This window comes from Pseudophryne corroboree, chromosome 6 (genome assembly GCF_028390025.1).
Source record: "Pseudophryne corroboree isolate aPseCor3 chromosome 6, aPseCor3.hap2, whole genome shotgun sequence".
Taxonomy (NCBI): Eukaryota; Metazoa; Chordata; class Amphibia; order Anura; family Myobatrachidae; genus Pseudophryne; species Pseudophryne corroboree.
In genome coordinates this window covers 148,192,052-148,213,233 of record NC_086449.1, presented here as the reverse complement: position 1 = coordinate 148,213,233, position 21,182 = coordinate 148,192,052, and the positions used below count along the sequence as shown (strand labels likewise).

General features: G+C 47.5%; 2 protein-coding genes across 4 annotated transcripts in view; both read right to left on the bottom strand.

The window, feature by feature from the left end:
• Positions 1-21,182, bottom strand: part of LMAN2L (lectin, mannose binding 2 like) — a 56,513-nt gene that overhangs the window by 13,238 nt on the left and 22,093 nt on the right. For 2 of the 3 annotated variants that reach the window (XM_063932009.1, XM_063932007.1), the window contains exons 3-7: positions 10,625-10,742; positions 10,441-10,523; positions 9,700-9,726; positions 2,976-3,137; positions 2,188-2,302 (exon numbers count right to left, since the gene is read on the bottom strand). In XM_063932009.1, coding sequence (XP_063788079.1) covers positions 2,188-2,302; positions 2,976-3,137; positions 9,700-9,726; positions 10,441-10,523; positions 10,625-10,742 — 505 coding nt within the window. The remainder of the gene's footprint in view (positions 1-2,187; positions 2,303-2,975; positions 3,138-9,699; positions 9,727-10,440; positions 10,524-10,624; positions 10,743-21,182) is intronic. The other variant, XM_063932008.1, reaches the window with a different exon arrangement.
• On the bottom strand, positions 5,656-9,487 carry LOC134936768 (uncharacterized). Its single transcript, XM_063932006.1, has 2 exons — positions 7,826-9,487; positions 5,656-7,662 (listed from the first exon to the last, which is right to left on the bottom strand). Exons 1-2 carry the CDS (start codon positions 8,991-8,993, stop codon positions 5,669-5,671), a joined length of 3,162 nt encoding a protein of 1,053 aa, XP_063788076.1. The 5' UTR covers positions 8,994-9,487; the 3' UTR covers positions 5,656-5,668.

Sequence of the window (21,182 nt, the reverse complement as noted above, 5' to 3'; positions counted from 1 at the left end):
GCAGAGAGTGGATAACGAGCTAGCATCTTTTTGGACAGGGAGAATTTCATTCCTGGAAAAGACCAGAGTTCCTGACGTATGTCTACCAAATGGTCAGAATGTGGTAAAACTACTTTAGTTAACTTCTGATGTTTACATTTATTAGGTTTCTTAGACGCAGTAGTGGGATCTACATCATCATTGATTTGTAGAATCAGCTTAATAGCCTCCACTAAGTCAGGGACATCAACTTGCGTAGTAGTATCCTCGTCAGAAGCGACTGTATCAGGGTCTGACGAATCAGTATACTCCCTCATCAGAAGTGAGGGTATACTCCCTCATCAGAAGTGAGATATTAGTGGATTGTGTGGAGGAGGTGGCCTGATTAGATGACCCCTTGTCCGCAGAGGGACGTGGGGTAGGTTTTTGTCTAACCAAAGATTGAATCAATTGTATCTGGGTAGACAGAGAATCTGCCCAGTGTGGATTAACCATAGGGACAATATGTGGCTGCAAAGGCACAGGAGGTCCCATAGGGGGTGTAAGCGTATTTAGCATATTTGAGAACGCCGCCCAAGGTGGCTCCTGATTGGCTACAGGAGCAGCGGGCTGACTGGGAGATGTATGGCACATATTACACAGACCATTCTTCAAAACTTCCCCCTCAGGCAAATCCTTAGTGCATGCGCTGCATGATGCAGGAGCGTCCACGGATTTCCCGCCCTTTGTGGTAGAATTATAGTGAATGTAACCTTAGAGCGTGACAGTACAATATAGCCAGACAAATATAATACCTGCAAATAAATCCCCTATTTGTGTTTCAGAAAATGCAAAACACAAGCAGAGAATAAATGCGGTATGATGTGACTGAAATGCACAGTAAAATACACTTAACTGTAGATACTGCGCAGCACTATATAATAGACCCTGACGCACCTAGTCCCCAAGGGTACAGAATACAGTGATAGCTATAGCTTGTGATACACTGAAAGTAAAATGCACACAGCAGATACAGGCACACACAGTCACAATGCAGATAAATATTTTAGTCAGGCAATAAAACTGCACATACACACACTTATTTATATATATTTATATATATATATATATATATATATATATATATATATATATATATATATATATATATATATATTATATATATATATATACACATATATACACATACATACACATACATACACAATGCGCGGTCTGAGATGAGACCGGATGTATGTATCTGAATACTCGTACAATATGTTCTGGTAGAGGTACACTTGTTCTTAACCAACGCTGTCTTAAAATGACATGTAGAATACTTAAGTGTCTGTAGAATCACAGCGCTGATAAATCAGGTGGATTTACAGTAGAGACCTTGCCCTGCGGAGACCGGGTTCCGGTCGCGTTCCAGTCTCCGGGGACCGGAACGCGATTTAATGGCGGGTCCCGCCTGGGGGACCCTCTCACCTCCTCCCTTAGTAACAGCCACGCGATCCAGGTGAGCGTCTGCGGTGGTGTGCCTAGGAACCTGAGCACCTCCGCTGCAAGTACCCTGGAACAGAGACAGCGGGAGTATGCGACGCTGCTGGGGAGGTGATGGAGCTGCAGCACAGTATGTCACACAAACATACGAAGTGCTGCAGCCCTTGAAGTCTTCTAAATAGCTTTTTCAGGGCTGCCTGCGCAGCCCCCCTGTTAAGTGACCTGCTTATGCAGGCACCAACTCTAAAACTGAGCTCGCAGTGCCTGGAGGCGGGTTTATATAGAGGAGGCTGCGCAATGCATCCTGGAACAGTCTAAAGCTTTAGCCTGTTGGTGCCCCTGGATCAAGATCCATCTCTACACCCTGATGTATTCCCGTGGAAGAGTGTACCCCGCTGCAGAAATATCCCCACTCTCCCTTTTTGATCAGCTCCAGTTATTGCTATGAAAAGCAGTGACCCCTATTTGCCACAAGGGGTCGCACAGGCCTGAGTTACAGAGTGTCAGTCCTACCTACAGCAGATATAAATAGACTTTGAACCTAATTACGTCAAGTTTCCGGACTAGGACATTTTTTTACTTAAATACCACTACCAGTGAGAATCCCTACCCAGAGAACCTTTTATTTCTGTAGGACATTCCAGTTAATGCCACTTATTAGTAAACTAAGTGAATCTGCCCCAATCTGACTCATAGGCATATTAGTTTTGACTTCTTTATTCCTACCTGTCAGATCTCCGGTTACTGCAGAAGTCCCAAAGTAATATCCACGGGGCAGGCGCACACCAGGTACATCCAAGCAGTCCCTCCATTCTTGTTTTCCATCAATATCAATCATGATCTGCAAATGGAGAGGGGAGGGACTTGGTGAGATGAGCGGTTCAAATAATGATGCATAGCAAGAAAGCAGTAATAAAAGGGGAAACACAGAACTACATCAGAACTTCCCCTCTACCCCATTTCTCAGTAGCTGAGAGATACCCCACTATTCTGGTGCGGAGAGAGAAGCTGAGAAGACTGCCATGGAGAGGATAAGTAGATCTTGTGCATGATTACAGGTCTAATAATTATGGTGGAGGGCGAATGAAAGATAAAGTTATAGAATGATTAGAGATCTCGCCAGTAACAAAATGTAAGGCGCTGGAACGTGTAACTCTAAAGACAAAAGGAGGTCACGGAAAGGTGACTCCTGCTCATTTATTCTGGTGAAGACAGATAAGCAAGGCGTGTGACCTAGGGCTTCTATCATACAGAACTGTGTCTTGTGACTTATTTCTTTGGACTGGTGTGACTGGAATGAAGTGATGGGCTTTCAATGAGCCTTACAGGTTGCTCACTCTGCTTTCAGTCCACATGCAGCACTTCAATAAGTGCATACAAAGCCAGGCAGATCGAAGAATGGAGCAGACAGGTGACACGTTAGGTGTAAGAAAGCAAGGTAAGAAACCACACAGTGGTGCAGAACGTTAATGACACAGAGCCAGGAAACGCTCCTCAAAAACAATAATTCTTACCGTGAGTCTGCGCTTGACATAGCGGATGACAAGAAAAGTGTCATGGTTGAGGTTCCTCACCATGGCTGTGCATCCTCCCAGCTCTGTAGGACGCCCATCCCGGCTATGATCGTATGTCAAAGACCCGTTGCTCACCATAGCAGACACATAAGGAAATACGCGCTGGTAAATAGACAATACAACAAATGGTAAATACATATAACCTTGCACCAGATAAATATATTCAGAGCCCAAAAAGATATTGCCAATGTACAGCGACATACAATGCTAGCCAATGGCTCCAAAATTATCTCATTCTTCCTTTTATTTGGTTAATGACAACTGCAGAAAAGCAAAGCAAATAACATGACTAGGGATGAATAATGGATCAGACTGTGTTCTGTCCAATGCGCCACAGCCCAAGTCCGTTCAGCATCTCAGGCAACAGCTCAAAGGTATAAATCCCAATGTAGCCCAATCCATACAGATAGCAAAGGAAAATGAGATGTCTGCGTAAGAGAAGGGTGTAGTGACCTGTACTGTGTCGGAGTGATGTACAAATTATAGCTGAGAAACACAAAAATAAAGAAAGTAGTGGTAAAATCTCAGCGTGCCCTAAGGAGCAGGTTATCAATATGCATTCACCTAAATGCCAGTTAGGCCATTAATACGCCTCCCTCCACTGACTACAGACCATGTGTAAAAAAAACCGCACACGTTTCCCAACAGTTGATTTAAAATGAAGGCAGAGACGATGCAACAACTGAGGGAACGGGAAACACTGATTAAGTACAGACGAGAGTTATGGGATCCATACAGCAGCAATTCATTGAGCCAATTCTGTATTTCACAAATGGTTTTGTAAATAAATAAAATAAAAAAGAAATAAAAAATGTTTGTGGTTCATCGATCGTCCATTCATTCCAACCAAAATATGATAGGAATCTGTGAATCAGGGTGTAGAACATGTTGGATTTCGCAGACCAATCAGAGCCATAGATTGACAGCGCATGGTAACGATCGGCTGATTTGCAGACCATTTCGATGATAGAACAAACTTTTCTTTACAGGTGACTAGTAAAATGACGACCCCCCGAATTGCTGTATGGGCACTTTCAGGATTTGCAGATCCGATATTTGGATGACAATGATCTGCAAATCACTAACAAATGACGCCAGTGTATGGGGTACACATATTGGTGTATTGGAGAATCATTAAATGGGGGGAGTGCAGAACCTGCAAATCTTTTTTGTGATTGCTGATGTACAGGTCCCATTAGTGTGAGCTATGGAGGAATGTCTGATATTGGGATTTTTGTTTACTTACCGTAAAATCTCTTTCTCTGAGTCCATCTGGGGGACGCTGCGCCGTTACTTGTGGGGTTAGAGGTGTGTGGTAGTGGAGTTTGGCACAGAATCTAAAGCTGACTCCTCCCCCCTCTAACCCCTCCCATCTCCTTCCTGCTCAGCCATATTCAGTTAACGTTTAGCCAAGCCAAAGGAGATAGACCAGAATAAAAAAATTAACCAATTAAACCAGACAAACTATGGGAGGGATCGCAGCGTCCCCCAGATGGACTCAGAGAAAGAGATTTTACGGTAAGTAAACAAAAATCCCAATTTCTCTGTCCTCCATCTGGGGGACGCTGCGCCGTTACTTGTGGGATTTCCCAAAGCAAGCTAATGAGAGGAGGGAGACGGTGACGGCATAGCCGTCTTCAATATACGACGCCCAACAGAGGCAGTCTCCAAACCAAAAGTATGAAAACGATAAAACTTTGTGAAAGTATGAACTGACGACCAGGTCGCTGCTCTGCACAGTTGCTCAACAGATGCACCACCGCGAACAGCCCAAGAGGCTCCAACAGCTCTAGTCGAATGAGCTCTAATTGAGTCAGGAACCGAAACATGAGAAGACAGGTAAGCCTGTCTTATGGCCGAAGTTATCCAACGGGCCACAGTATTTTTGGAGGCCGGCCAACCTCGTTTTGGAACATCAATTAAAACCAGTAAGTTATCCGTGCGACGGAATGACTCTGTGCGAGACAAATAGATACGCAAGGCTCGAACCACATCCAGAAGAGCCAAATGAGAGTCCTCCCCAGAAGAGGATGTCGGAGTAAAGGCAGGAAGTACAATGTCCTGATTTAAATGGAATGCTGAAACAACCTTTGGAAGGAAAGAAGGTTTAGTCCGTAGAACCACCCGGTTCTCATGAAACACTAACAAGGGGGGTCTGCAAGAAAGGGCCGCCAACTCAGATACTCGTCTAGCTGAGGCAATAGCCAACAGAAAAACAACTTTCTGTGTCAGATAACGGAGCTCAACTGATTCTAAAGGTTCAAATGGAGAGGTCTGAAGAGCCGTAAGGACCAAGTTTAAATCCCAGGGAGGAACCGGAGGGACAAAAGGTGGTTGAATCCGAAGTACTCCCTGCAGGAATGTTTGAACCTCTGGAATATTTGCTAGTTTCTTCTGAAAAAGAACCGATAAAGCTGAAACCTGACCCTTTAGTGAAGAAAGCTTTAGGCCCTTGTCGAGACCCTCCTGAAGGAAAGAGAGTAGGCGAGGTAGTCTAAACAAATGCGGAGTCAGTCTCCGTTTTTCGCACCATGCAATGTAAATACGCCATATTCTATGGTAAATGCCTGAGGTCACCGGTTTCCTAGCTCGAATCATCGTCTGGACAACCGATCGAGAAAGACCTTTTGCCTTCAAAATCTTGGATTCAAGAGCCAAGCCGTCAAAGCCATCCGATGTAAATCTGGGTGGCGACAAGGCCCTTGAAGAAGCAGATCTGGTCGCAGAGGTAGACGAAAGGGATCTCCGACTACCATACTGCGCAGAAGAGTGTACCATTGTCGACGCGGCCAATCTGGAGTCACTAGAATCACTGCGAGACCCTCTCGCCGAATGCGTTGGAGTAGACGCGGAATCAGTGGGATTGGCGGAAACACATATCCCAGTTGAAATTGCCATGGGGCAGTAAGAGCATCGATCAGGATTGCCTGTGGATCCTGAGTCCTTGCTCCGTAGTGAGGAAGTTTCGCGTTGAGGCGAGACGCCATCAGGTCTATGTCTGGCATTCCCCATCGATCCACTAGAGAGAGAAACACTTCCTGATGAAGTTCCCATTCCCCCGGATGAATCGTGTGACGACTCAAAAAGTCTGCTTCCCAGTTTTCGACTCCTGGAATGTGGATCGCGGAGATCACCGGAACCCAGCGTTCCGCCCACGCGAGGATCTGAGCGACCTCTCTCAGTGTGGACCAACTGCGAGTTCCTCCCTGTTTGTTGATGTAAGCCACTGCGGTGGCATTGTCGGACTGCACCCGAACTGGTTGACCCTGCACCATGGTTTGAATGCGAATGAGTGCATACCGAATCGCCCTTAGTTCCAGAATGTTGATTTGCAATTTTGACTCCTGATTGCTCCAGCGTCCCTGGAAGTGATGAGTCTGGAAAACTGCCCCCCAACCACTGAGGCTTGCGTCTGTGGTGACCATCATCCAAGACCAGATTGTGAACGGTGCACCCTTTTTCAAATTGTGACTGTGAAGCCACCAGTGAAGAGACTGACGAGTCTTTATCGACAAGCGGATCAACTGTAATTCGAGACGTGGTTCCGTCCGAGTCCAACAGTTGAGAATCTGCGTTTGAAGAGGACGGGCATGAAATCTGGCATATGGAACTGCCTCGAAGGAGGATACCATTTTGCCCAACACCTGCATACATCTGAGGACCGACACTACTGGTAAGTGTAACAGGGTTCGGATTCTCGACTGCAGATCCTGAATCTTGTCCGCAGGAAGAAACACCTTCTGGCTGTTGGTGTCGAATAAAAGTCCCAGAAAAATCATCTTCTGAGAAGGGAGTAGAGATGACTTTGGAAAGTTGATTATCCACCCGAACGATTGTAGAGTCTCCATTGTTAACTGCAGGTTCTGAGTGAGAATCTCCGCTGACGGTGCCTTGACCAACAGGTCGTCCAAATATGGAGTGATGTTGACCCTTTGGCAACGAAGAACTGCGACTACATGGCCTAAGACCTTTGTAAAAACTCGGGGAGCCGTAGAAAGACCAAAGGGAAGAGCTTGAAACTGAAAATGCTCCGGCCCGATTGCAAATCTCAGCAGAGACTGATGTCCTATCCAAATCGGGACATGTAAGTAGGCGTCTTTTATGTCTATTGAAGCCAAATATTCCCCTGGCTCCATGGCGGCGATAATTGAGCGAATGGATTCCATCTTGAATTTTTGGGTTGAGAGATACGGGTTGAGAGCCTTCAGATTCAGAATGGGCCGAAACGAACCATCCGGCTTGTCCACAAGAAAAAGACCTGAGTAAAACCCCCGCCCCCTTTGATGAGAGGGAACCGGAATGATTACTCCATTTTGTAAGAGGGTTGTGATTGCCTGAAGAAGAGCTTGCCGTCTGGAGGGATCGTCTGGGAGAGGTGTTATGAATAGTCGGGTTGGGACCGTCTCTTCGAAATCCAACATATATCCTCTGGAAATGACCCCCATTACCCACCGATCCGGTTTCGATAGGAGCCACACTTCCCTGAACTGAAGTAACCGGGCCCCAACCTTCATTGATCCCTCCAGGGGACCTGAGACGTCATGCCTCAGGTTTGTCGGCAGGCTTACTGGCCGGTCTGCGAATAGCCTGATATCCTCTTCCTCTGAAAGAGCCCCTTCTTGGGAATCTGGAGGAAGCACGAAAGGATTGGAAGTTACCTCTGCCCTGCGTACGAAAGGACCGAAACCTTGTAGGTTTTGGTTTGTGAGGTGCAGATGGAAGGAAAGGGCTCTTTCCTCCAGTAGAATCTGAAATAATCTTCTTTAACTCTGATCCAAAAAGGAACTCACCTTCAAAAGGCACAGCCGTCAATGTTTGCTTTGAGTCAGAATCAGCATTCCAAACTCTAAGCCACAAAGAGCGTCTTGCAGATACTGTCAAGGCTGAAACCCGGGTCTGTAGTGCAACCGAATCCAACAAGGCTTCACCCACATAAGTGAGTGCCTCCGAAATCTGTTCCGCTACGTGAATGGCTTCCGACGGATCATCCGACTGCATTCCCGATACCACCTGTGCAAGCCATTCATCCACGGCCTTAAGTACCCAGGCACTCGCCAGTACTGGACGGAGAGAAACACCTGATAAAGAAAACATAGATTTTAGTAATGCTTCAATCTTTCTATCGGTAGCGTCTTTTAAGGTCACAGACTGTACCGACGGAATAACCGTAGCTTTTGCTAGATGTGAAATAGGAGCATCTACCTTAGGGGCCGTCTCCCAAAATTTCGTATCTTCCTCTGTAAAAGGATATAGAAATCTTAACTTTTTAGGCGCCTGAAAACGAGAATCCGGTTTAAGCCAGGGTTCTTTTAAAATATCCGCAAAGTGAGAATAAGAAGGGAAGGCCGTAACCTGTCTCTTTTGTCGTTTGAAGAAGGGGGAAGGAGTTTCCTCTACCACCGTGTCCTGAATATTAAGAGTCTGACGAATGGCTTCTATTAACAATCTAACACCTGAACTAGTAGAAGGTTCCTCATCTTCCCAAGCCGAAACTTCATCCCATTCAGGATCTACCTCCCCCTCCTCCAATGGAGATGCCAGGGTGTCCGCCTCCTCACCTGGAAATGCTATAGCGGGTAACGGCTGCGATCGTTTAGTAGCAGTCGAACTGCTGGCAGCATTTACAAACTTATTCAAAGATTGAGTTAAATCAGTGAGGCACTTTCCCATATTTTGGGCCCATAAAGGCTCCACCTGAGTCCGAGCAGATTCAGTCTCCCTAGATTGACGCAAATCTGAAATGGCGTCCACCATGTTTTTAACCCATGGGGGCGTCGGCTGATCTGCGGAACCTCCCTGCTGATCTGTCACTGATGCACCAGAGCATGAAGCACATAAGGTACCTGCGTCAGAACTACCTTTTGCCAGCTTTGAGCCACACTGAGAGCAGGAAAAATAAACTACCGAGGCCGTTTTTCCCTTTGTAGGTCTGTCCGGTTTACTAGTCACTTTTTCCATTCTGAAGGTGTACACTAAAATAAACTCACCCTAAACCTTAAATAAGTGAAATAAATAGGGACAGCCCAATACTGTCGGTGACAGATTGTGGCTGTCCGTTACCTTGCTTCTGTCGTCCTTAATGTACAAAGGCCCCAGTGACCTAGGTATGGTGGCCTTTCTAGACAGCATCCTCGAGTGGAATATTAGTCCACTCCATCAATACCTGTCACCCGTAAACAGGGACTAGGCATCCTGTAAACAACAAACAAAACAAAAAAAAATCTAGGAGAAATAAAAACTGTGTCTGTACTCCACAGGCACAAAATAAAAACTGGATAGAGTGGGACCTAATCCAGGATAACTGAGTGCAAGTCAGAGACTCTCCTTATTAGGTTAATCCCTAGGTGGATTCCAATATGGCCTGTAATCCCCCCTTTGATCAGCCCCCTCTATACTTGCGATTATGTTAAATGAATATGGCTGAGCAGGAAGGAGATGGGAGGGGTTAGAGGGGGGAGGAGTCAGCTTTAGATTCTGTGCCAAACTCCACTACCACACACCTCTAACCCCACAAGTAACGGCGCAGCGTCCCCCAGATGGAGGACAGAGAAAAATGAGACCTAAGATATATACCAGGACAGATGTCCGAGGTATCATTATAATATAACATTACACACAGTCTGACAGGAGGCAGGCAGGTGCATCAGAGATGCAGATGGTATACCTGGTTCCCTGCGGAGTACCTTTTCTTCTGAGACGCCAATCCAGCAGCAGAGGAGAAAGCAAACAATACATCTCAGTGACACGCAGGACACAGGAGAGATGAGATTAGCCTTTATATGTATGCAAGTTACAGCGCCAGATGCTCATTGCGTTTCTCTAGTCATAAACAATTCAGCTAAACTAGCACATGGCAGTAAATAGCCCTGTAACTGGTGCTTTTAGGAGGGACGGACACTATGATAACACTTACGATTAATGAATTTTTCACATCAATACTCCCTGTGCTGTTTACCTGCATTATGCCCCGGTTTATACTTTCTAGTTCTGAGTCTTTACAATTGAATGAAGAATTCTAGGTAGTGTCATCTTTTAATTAAGCAAAGCGTGGACTGCTTGATTCATACACAGTTGCGGGGTCAATAATGCGACAGTACCTCAGTCTCAAGTCTAAATTCAAGTTCGGTCCTATTTTCTACTTTAGAAGACACCAAGCTTAACTCACAGCCCCTATTCTTACCCTATAAGGGGTAGCCTGCAGGTAAAGGTTGGTAGGGCATAAAGTAGAAAACAGGAGCTGGGCTCATGGGCAGATAGCTTCAGGATGCAGATAAATGCTTGGCGGGCTGTATCTCCCTCTTTGGCCACATACTACCCCATCTCTGAAGCACTGCTATGGCTTACTATATGCATTGTCACAGGATCATGGATGCTAGTAGTGACCAGAGGCCAGGAACACACGTACCTCATGCTGTTTCTCCTCATTTGGGTATGTATCCACAAACACGCCGAGACCAATAAAACTGTCCTTACTCCCAAACACAGGACCTGCAGTATGTAAAGGATTCACGTTGTGCTCAGATAATATTTAATAAACATAATGAAAAAAAATAATCATATAAATGAATGAGAAATGAGAGAATTCTCACCTTGCTGCATTCGATCCTTGGTATACCAGATGGCAAAGCCGTCCCCGTTCAGGTTTTTCTTGCCCTGTCCATGGACTTTGAAATGAACTTGTAGCTCCCAGTCTCTGACATAACATGGCTGGAACAATATACACAGCATTATTACATGTATATTCCCACTAGAGGTCTGCATCTGGTTTGTGACTGGTTCACAGATGGACTCTACTTCCATGTTTACGCCAAACATCAGTGTTTTAAGATCTGCATGCACAGATGTCGGATCTGAGTCTGCAATGTTGGAGATGATCCCACACTGCATCTTAGGACGCAGCAGCGGGTGTCTTTTTACTTAAGACGCCTCCTGCAGCTGTTATATAATTGCGCACATTGGCTGCGTACACAGACACAGCAGCTATGATAATAACGGCCACCTCTGGATCAGCCCCTACTATATGTCTCTGTTTTAGGTTTCTCCCGTAGATCATAGTTGTACAGAAAAGTCAATTCACAATGAACAAGTAGCATCACTGAGGTACAAATGGCTGCCTCCACTGACCACCTAGCTGGTCCTCCTCTTTGGACTGTGAAAGGGAAGAACACGCAGGCAATACCAAGCACACATGTATTTGAATAACATAAAAAAATAGGATTTTAATACCTACCGGTAAATCCTTTTCTTAGTCCGTAGAGGATGCTGGGGACTCCAAAAGGACCGTGGGGTATAGACGGGATCCGCAGGAGACATGGGCACTTTAAGACTTTAAATGGGTGTGAACTGGCTCCTCCCTCTATGCCCCTCCTCCAGACCTCAGTTATAGGAACTGTGCCCAGGGAGACTGACATTTCGAGGAAAAGGATTTTTGTTAACCAAGGGTGAGATACATACCAGCTCACACCACAACACACCGTACAAAATGGCATTTAACTAAAACCAGTTAACAGCATGAACCAAAAAATCAGCAACAGACTGATCGAAACCAAAAACACAACCTTTGTGTAACAAAAGCAATAACTATGAACAAGTACTGCAGATAGAGTCCGCACTGGGACGGGCGCCCAGTATCCTCTACGGACTAAGAGAAAAGGATTTACCGGTAGGTATTAAAATCCTATTTTCTCAAACGTCCTAGAGGATGCTGGGGACTCCAAAAGGACCGTGGGGTTTATAACAAAGCTCCAGACCGGACGGGAGAGTGCGGATGACTCTGCAGCACCGATTGAGCAAACATGAGGTCCTCATCAGCCAGGGTATCAAACTTGTAGAATTTTGCAAAAGTGTTTGAACCTGACCAAGTAGCTGCTCGGCAAAGTTGTAGCGCCGAGTCTCCCAGGGCAGCCGCCCAAGATGAGCCCACCTTCCTGGTAGAATGGGACTTCACTGATTTCGGTAACAGCAATCCAGCCGTAGAATGAGCATGCTGAATCGCATTACAGATCCAGCGTGCAATAGTCTGCTTGGAAGCAGGAGCCCCAATCTTGTTGCATACAGGACAAACAGAGCCTCCATTTTCCTAATACGAGCCGTTCTGGCTACATAAATTTTCAAAGCTCTGACCACATCAAGAGACTTTGACTGAGCCAAGGCTTCAGTAGCCACAGGTACCACAATAGGTTGGTTCATGTGAAACAAAGAAACCACCTTTGGTAGAAATTGTTGACGAGTTCTCAACTCCGCTCTATCCTTGTGGAAAATCAAATAGGGGCTTTTGTGAGGCAAAGCCGCCAATTCCGACACCCGCCTTGCGGATGCCAAGGCCAATAGCATGACCACTTTCCAAGTGAGAAATTTCAACTCAACAGTTTGTAAAGGTTCAAACCAATGTGACATAAGGAACTGTAACACTACGTTAAGGTCCCATGGTGCCACTGGGGGCACAAATGGAGGTTGGATGTGCAGCACGCCTTTCACAAAAGTCTGTACCTCTGGAGGCGAGGCCAATTCCCTTTGAAAGAAAATTGATAAGGCCGAAATCTGCACTTTAATGGAACCTAACTTCAGGCCCACATCCACACCTGCTTGTAAAAATGGAGAAACCGACCCAGCTGAAATTCTTCCGTATGAGCCTTCTTGGATTCACACCAAGACACATATTTTCTCCAAATACGGTGGTAATGCTTCGCCGTTACCTCCTTTCTAGCTTTCAGTAGAGTGGGGATGACCTCACCGGGAATACCCTTTCGCGCTAGGATTTTGCATTCAACCGCCACGCCGTCAAACGCAACTGCGGTAAGTCTTGGAACACGCACGGCCCTTGCTGTAACAGATCCTCTCTTAGAGGAAGAGGCCAGGTATCTCCTATGAGTAATTCCTGAAGATCCGGATACCAGGCCCTCCGTGGCCAATCTGGAACAACGAGTATCACCTGAACCTTTGTTCTTCTTATGATCCGTATCACCTTTGGGATGAGTGGAAGCGGAGGGAACACATAGACCGACTGAAACACCTACGGTGTCACTAGGGCGTCCACTGCTACTGCTTGAGGGTCCCTCGACCTGGAATAATATGTCTTGTTGAGGCGAGACGCCATCATGTCTATTTGAGGAATTCCAACGACTTGTCACTTCTGCAAAGACCTCTTGATGAAGACCCCACTCTCCTGGATGGAGGTCGTGTCTGCTGAGGAAGTCTGCTTCCCAGTTGTCCACGCCTGGAATGAAGACCGCCGACAGAGCGCTTGCCTGTTTATCCGCCCAGCGAAGAACTTTTGTGGCCTCTGCCATCGCCGCTCTGCTCCTTGTTCCGCCGTGGCGGTTTATGTGCGCCACTGCTGTTATGTTGTCCGACTGAATCAGGACGGGCAGGCCGCGAAGAAGATGTTCCGCTTGTAGAAGGCCGTTGTAGATGGCCCTTAATTCCAGAATGTTTATGTGCAGACAAGCTTCCTAGCTTGACCATTTTCCCTGGAAATTTTGTCCCTGTGTGACTGCTCCCCAACCTCGGAGACTCGCATCCGTGGTTACTAGGATCCAATCTTGGATCCCGAACCTGCGTCCCTCTAGAAGGTGAGAACTTTTGAGCCACCACAGGAGAGAAATCCTGGCCCTGGGAGATAGGCTTATCTTCCGGTGCATGTGTAGGTGAGACCCGGACCACCTGTCCAACAGGTCCCACTGAAAAACCCTGGCATGGAACCTGCCAAACGGGATGGCCTTGTAGGCCGCCACCATCTTCCCCAGCACCCGAGTGCATTGATGAATCGACACTCTTGCCGGTTTCAGAATCCCCTTGACCATGTTCTGTATTTCCAGAGCTTTTTCCATTGAGAGAAAAATTCTCTGCAGTTCCGTGTCCAGAATCATGCCCAAGAACGACAGCCGTGTTGTCGGAATCAACTCTGACTTTGGCATATTTAGGAGCCAACCATGTTGTTGCAGAACTGTCAGGGAGAGCGCAACGTTTTTTAGTAACTGCTCCTTTGATCTCGCCTTTATCAGGAGATCGTCCAAGTACGGGATAATTGTGACACCCTGCTTGCGCAGGAGCACCATCATTTCCGCCATTACTTTGGTGAAAATCCTCGGGGCCGTGGAAAGACCAAACGGCAACGTCTGAAATTGGTAATGACAATCCTGAACCGCAAACCTCAGGTAAGCCTGATGTGGAGGATATATGGGGACATGTAGGTAAGCATCCTTTATGTCGACTGACACCATAAAATCCCCCCCTTCCAGAATGGAGATCACTGCTCGGAGAGATTCCATCTTGAATTTGAATCTTTTCAAATATAGATTGAGGGATTTTAAGTTCAGAATCGGTCTGACCGAGCCATCCGGCTTCGACACCACGAACAGGCTTGAATAAAACCCTTCTCCCCGTTGTGACGGGGGTACCGTGACAATGACTTGCTGTTGACACAGTTTTTGTATTGCAGCGCACACTACTTCTCTTTCCGGAAGAGAAGCTGGCAAGGCAGAGTTGAAAAATCGGTGAGGGGCACGTCTTGAAACTCCAGTTTGTATCCTTGGGCCACAATTTCCAGCATCCAAGGATCCAGGCCTGAGTGAGCCCAGACCCGACTGAAGAGCTGAAGACGTGCCCCCACCGGTGCGGACTCCCGCAGCGGAGCCCCAGCGTCATGCGGTGGACTTGGTAGAAGCCGGGGAGGACTTCTGCTCCTGGGAGCTTGCCACAGCCGGCGATCTTTTTCCCCTTCCCTTACCTCTAGCAGCAAGGAAGGAGGACCCTCGTCCTTTTTGGAATTTATTAGACCGAAAGGACAGCATCTGATACTGAGGCGTTTTCTTTTGCTGTGGAGGGACAAAAGGTAGAAAGGATGACTTACCCGCGGTAGCTGTAGATACCAGGTCCGCGAGGCCTTTACCAAACAAAACGCCACCTTTGTAGGGCAGAGCCTCCATAGCCTTCTTAGAGTCAGCATCACCATTCCATTGATGAGTCCACAACGCTCTCCTAGCAGAGATTGCCATGGCATTGGCCCTTGATCTCAAGAGGCCAATATCACTCGCAACCTCCTTTAGATAGACTGCAGCGTCCCTGATATGACCCAGCGTCAAAAGCACGCTCTCTTCTCTATCCAGGGTGTCAATTTTCAGATGACAAGTTATCTGCCCACTTTTCAATAGCGCTACTAACCCATGCCACGCCACAGCAGGTCTGAGCAGCGTACCTGTAGTGACGTAAATAGATTTCAAGATAGTTTCCTGCTTACGATTCACAGGATCCTTTAGGGCTGCCGTGTCAGGGGACGGAAGTGCCACCTTCTTGGACAACCGCGCTAAAGCTTTGTCCACCGTGGGCGTCGACTCCCACTTTACCCTATCCTCAGAGGGAAACGGATATGCCATAGAAATTCTCTTGGGAATCAGCAACCTCTTGTCAGGAGTATCCCAAGCCTTTTCAAAAAGAGTGTTCAGTTCATGAGAGGGAGGAAACGTTACCATAGGTTTCTTTCCCTTATACATACAGACCCTTGTCTCAGGCACAGCAGGGTCTTCCGTGATATTTAACACGTCCTTAATTGCCACAATCATGTACTGAATACTCTTAGCCAGTTTAGGATTCAATTTGGCATCACTATAGTCGACACTGGAGTCCGAATCCGTGCCGGTATCTGTGTCTGCTATCTCGGTAAACGAACGTTTCTGTGACCCTAAGGGGGTCTGAGTTTGTGACAAAACATCTTCCATGGATTGTCTCCATGCTTGGTTCTGAGACTCAGATTTGTCTAATCTCTTATGCAACGAAGCCACACTTGCATTTAAGACACTCCACATATCTACCCAATCAGCAGTCGGTGCCGACAGAGTCACTCCCACATTCTGTTCTGCCCCCACACCAGCCTCCTCCTGGGAAGAGCATTCAGCCTCAGACATGTCGACACACGCGTGCCGACACCCACTATCACACTGGGCTATAGGGAACAGACCCACAGTAAGGCCCTTCAGAGACACAGAGAGGAAGTTTGCCAGCTCACACCCAGCGCCTCACCCGGTCTGAAGGAATATACAGTGCCCCAGACCTTGCAGCGCGCGCATATATATATTAAACCTACCGGTAAATCTATTTCTCCTAGTCCGTAGAGGATGCTGGGGACTCCGTTAGGACCATGGGGTATAGACGGGCTCCGCAGGAGATAGGGCACCTAAAAAGAACTTTGACTATGGGTGTGCACTGGCTCCTCCCTCTATGCCCCTCCTCCAGACCTCAGTTAGAGAACTGTGCCCAGAGGAGATGGACAATACAAGGCAGGATTTAGCAATCCAAGGGCAAGATTCATACCAGCCCACACCAATCATACCATGTAACCTGGAACATACATAACCAGTTAACAGTATGAACAAAAACAACAGTAACGGTCCAAGACCGATGTCAACTGTAACATAACCCTTATGTAAGCAACAACTATATACAAGTCTTGTAGATTTTCCGCACTGGGACAGGCGCCCAGCATCCTCTACGGACTAGGAGAAATAGATTTACCGGTAGGTTTAAAATCTTATTTTCTCTTACGTCCTAGAGGATGCTGGGGACTCCGTAAGGACCATGGGGTTTATACCAAAGCATCCAATCGGGTGGGAGAGTTCGGATGACTCTGCAGCACCGACTGAGCAAACGCTAGGTCCTCATCAGCCAGGGTATCAAACTTGTAGAATTTAGCAAAAGTGTTTGACCCCGACCACGTCGCCGCTCGGTAAAGTTGTAAAGCCGAGACGCCTCGGGCAGCCGCCCAAGAAGAGCCCACCTTCCTAGTGGAATGGGCCTTAACCGAATTTGGTACCGGCAATCCAGCCGTAGAGTGAGCCTGCTGAATCGTATTACAGATCCAGCGAGCAATAGTCTGCTTTGAAGCAGGCGCGCCAATCTTATTGGCCGCATACAGGACAAACAGAGCCTCTGTTTTCCTAATTTTAGCCGTCCTGGCTACATAAATTTTTAAGGCCCTGACTACGTCCAGGGATCTGGAATCCTCCAGGTCACCAGTAGCCACAGGCACCACAATAGGTTGATTCATATGGAACGACGAAACCACTTTAGGCAAAAATTGTGGACGTGTCCTCAATTCAGCTCTATCCACATGAAAAATCAAGTAGGGGCTCTTGTGTGATAGAGCCGCCAATTCTGACACTCGCCTTGCTGATGCTAAGGCCAACAACATTACCACCTTCCAGGTAAGAAATTTCAACTCAACCTTGTTAAGCGGTTCAAACCAGTGTGATTTTAGGAACTGCAACACCACGTTCAGGTCCCATGGTGCCACTGGAGGCACAAAAGGGGGCTGGATGTGCAGCACTCCCTTTACAAACGTCTGGACTTCTGGAAGAGAAGCAAATTCCTTCTGAAAGAAAATCGAGAGGGCCGAAATCTGTACCTTAATCGAGCCTAATTTCAGGCCCATATCCACTCCCGTCTGTAGGAAGTGGAGAAGACGACCCAAATGAAAATCTTCCGTAGGTGCATTCTTGATCTCACACCAAGACACATACTTTCGCCAGATACGGTGATAATGCTTAACAGTCACCTCCTTCCTAGCCTTTATTAAAGTAGGGATGACCTCTTCCGGAATCCCCTTTTTTGCTAGGATTCAGCGTTCATCCGCCATGCCGTCAAACGTAACCGCGGTAAGTCTTGAAATACACAGGGCCCCTGCTGCAACAGGTCTTCCCTCAGAGGAAGAGGCCAGGGGTCTCCTGTGAGCATCTCTTGTAGATCCGAGTACCAAGCCCTTCGAGGCCAGTCTGGGACAACGAGTATCGTCTGTACTCTTCTTCGTCTTATGATCCTCAACACTTTCGTGATGAGAGGAAGAGGAGGGAACACGTAGACCGAGTCGAACACCCACGGTGTTACCAGTGCATCTACTGCTACTGCCTGAGGGTCCCGAGACCTGGCGCAATACCTCCGAAGTTTTTTGTTGAGGCGTGACGCCATCATGTCTATTTGAGGAGTTCCCCAAAGACGTGTTACGTCTGCAAAGACTTCTTGATGAAGTCCCCACTCTCCTGGATGGAGATCGTGTCTGCTGAGGAAGTCTGCTTCCCAGTTGTCCACTCCCGGAATGAAGACAGCCGACAGAGCGCTTACATGATTTTCCGCCCAGCGAAGGATCCTTGTGGCTTCCGCCATCGCGACTCTGCTTCTTGTCCCGCCTTGGCGGTTCACATGAGCCACTGCTGTGACATTGTCTGATTGAATCAGAACCGGAAGGTTTCGAAGAAAACTCTCCGCTTGTCGAAGGCCGTTGTAAATGGCCCTGAGTTCCAACACATTGATGTGTAGACAGGACTCCTGGTCATACCAAAGACCCTGAAAAGTCCTTCCCTGTGTGACCGCTCCCCATCCTCGGAGGCTCGCGTCCGTGGTAACCAGGATCCAGTCCTGAATCCCGAACCTGCGACCCTCCAGCAGGTGAGCACTTTGGAACCACCACAGGAGGGACACTCTGGTTCCTGGGGACAGAGTTATTTTCCGATGTAAATGCAGATGGGACCCGGACCACTTGTCTAGAAGGTCCCATTGAAAAGTCCTTGCATGGAACCTTCCGAAGGGAATGGCCTCGTAGGCCGCCACCATTTTCCCCAGAACTCGAGTGCATTGGTGAACTGACACCCTTTTCGGTTTTATCAGGTCTCTGACCATGTTCTGGATGTCTTGGGCTCTCTCTATTGGGAGGAAGACCTCAATTTGTTCCGTATCCAGTATCATACCTAGGAACGGTAGTCGAGTTGTCGGAATCAACTGTGACTTCGGTAGATTTAGAATCCAACCGTGTTGCTGGAGCACTCTCAGAGAGAGCGCCACACTGCTCAGAAATTTCTCTCTTGATCTCGCTTTTATCAGGAGATCGTCCAAGTATGGGATAATTGTGACACCATGCTTGCGCAGGACCACCATCATTTCCGCCATTATCTTGGTGAAAATCCTCGGGGCCGTGGAAAGTCCAAACGGCAACGTCTGAAATTGGTAATGACAATCCTGTACAGCGAATCTCAGGTATTCCTGATGGGGGGCATATATGGGGACATGAAGGTACGCATCCTTTATGTCCAGAGACCCCATAAACTCCCCCTCCTCCATGTTGGCTATTATCGCTCTGAGTGATTCCATTTTGAATTTGAATCTTTTTATGTACAGGTTTAGGGATTTCAGATTCAAATCGGTCTGACCAAACCGTCCAGTTTCGGGACCACAAATAGGGTTGAGTAGTAACCTCTTCCCTGCTGGTGCAGGGGAACCTTGATTATCACTTGCTGTATACACAGCGTTTGAATTGCAGCTAACACTACATCCCTTTCCGATGTGGAAGCTGGTAGGGCCGATTTGAAAAATCGGCACGGGGGCACCTCCTTGAATTCCAATTTGTAACCCTGGGAAACTATTTCCAACACCCAGGGATTCAGGTCCGAACTGACCCAGGCCTGACTGAAAAGTCGAAGACATGCCCCCACCGGTGCGGACTCCCTCAGGGTAGCCCCAGCGTCATGCTGTGGGTTTTGGAGCAGCCGGGGAGGACTTTGTTCCTGGGCACCTGCCGAAACAGGTGCTCTCTTGCCTCTGGCGAGGAAAGAGGATCCCCGACCTCTTTTGGACTTGTGCGACCGAAAGGACTGCATCCGATAGGGTGTTACTTTCTTTTGCTGTTGGGGAATATATGGTAAAAAATTTGATTTACCTGCTGTAGCTGTGGAAACCAGGTCCGTCAGCCCATCCCCAAACAAAACATCCCCCTTATAGGGTAGTACTTCCATATGTTTCTTGGAATCCGCATCACCCGTCCATTGGCGAGTCCATAAGGATCTTCTCGCTGAGATAGACATGGCATTGGCCCTAGAAGCTAGCAATCCAATGTCCCTTTGAGCATCCCTCATAAATAAGACTGCGTCTTTTATATGGGCTAGAGTTAGGAATATAGTATCCTTATCCATAGTATCAAATTGATCTTGTCAGCTCATCTGTCCAAGCTGCAATTGCGCTACACACCCATGCCGACGCAATCGTCGGTCTTAGCACAGCACCCGTATGAGAATAAACACTCTTTAAGGTAGTTTCTTGCCTGCGATCTGCTGGGTCTTTAAGGGCCGCTGTGTCAGGAGACGGTAGTGCCACTTTCTTGGATAAGCGCGTCAGGGCCTTGTCCACAGTGGAGGGTAATTCCCAAATCTCCCTGTCCTGCTTAGGAAAGGGTATGCCATAAAAATTCTTTTGGGGATCTGCGGTCTCTTATCCGGAGTCTCCCAAGCTTTTCCAAAGAACTCAATTCATGAGATGTGGGAAAATTAATAATCTGTTTCTATTCCTTAAACATGTGTACCCTTGTGTCGGGGACTGAGGGTTCATCCACAATATGCAACACATCCCTTATTGCCACAATCATACACTGAATAGTTTTAGTCACCCTAGGGTGCAATTTTACTTCGTCATAGTCGACACTGGAAGAATCCGTGTCGGTAGTAGTGTGTTGTGTTAAGGGACGCTTTTGAGACCCCGACGGGCCCTGTGAGTCGGTCCAATCTGAGAATTGACCGCCTGATGTCCCCCCTAAACCAGCTTTTATCAAGCCTTTTATGTAAAGATGCCACACTTGCATGCAACGTATGCCACATGTCCATCCAATCTGGAGTCGGCACAACCGACGGGGACACACCACTCATTTGCTCCACCTCCTCCTTGGAGAAGCCTTCCACCTCAGACATGTCGACACACACGTACCGACACCCCACACACACAGGGAGTTACCTATAAGGGGACAAAACCCCAACCAGGCCCTTAGGAGAGACAGAGAGATAGAGTATGCCAGCACACACCCAGCGCTTAAAAACACTGGAATATATGACCAGATAGCGCTATTATATGTTTATAATTGTAATCTCCACTCACTGCGTCGCCAAAGTGCCCCCCTCCTCCTTTTTCCAACCTGTGAAGCTCGGCAGGGGAGAGAACAGGGAGCCAGCGTTTTCTCATGCGGCCTCTGTGGAGAAAATGGTGCTGGTTAGTGCTGTGGATCAAGCCCCGCCCACCTGACGGCGGGCTTCGGTCCCTTCATCATATACTAATAAAATGGCGGGGGTCCGCGGATTTACTGTCCCACAGCCTAATCCATTGTATTTATGGACAAATCAA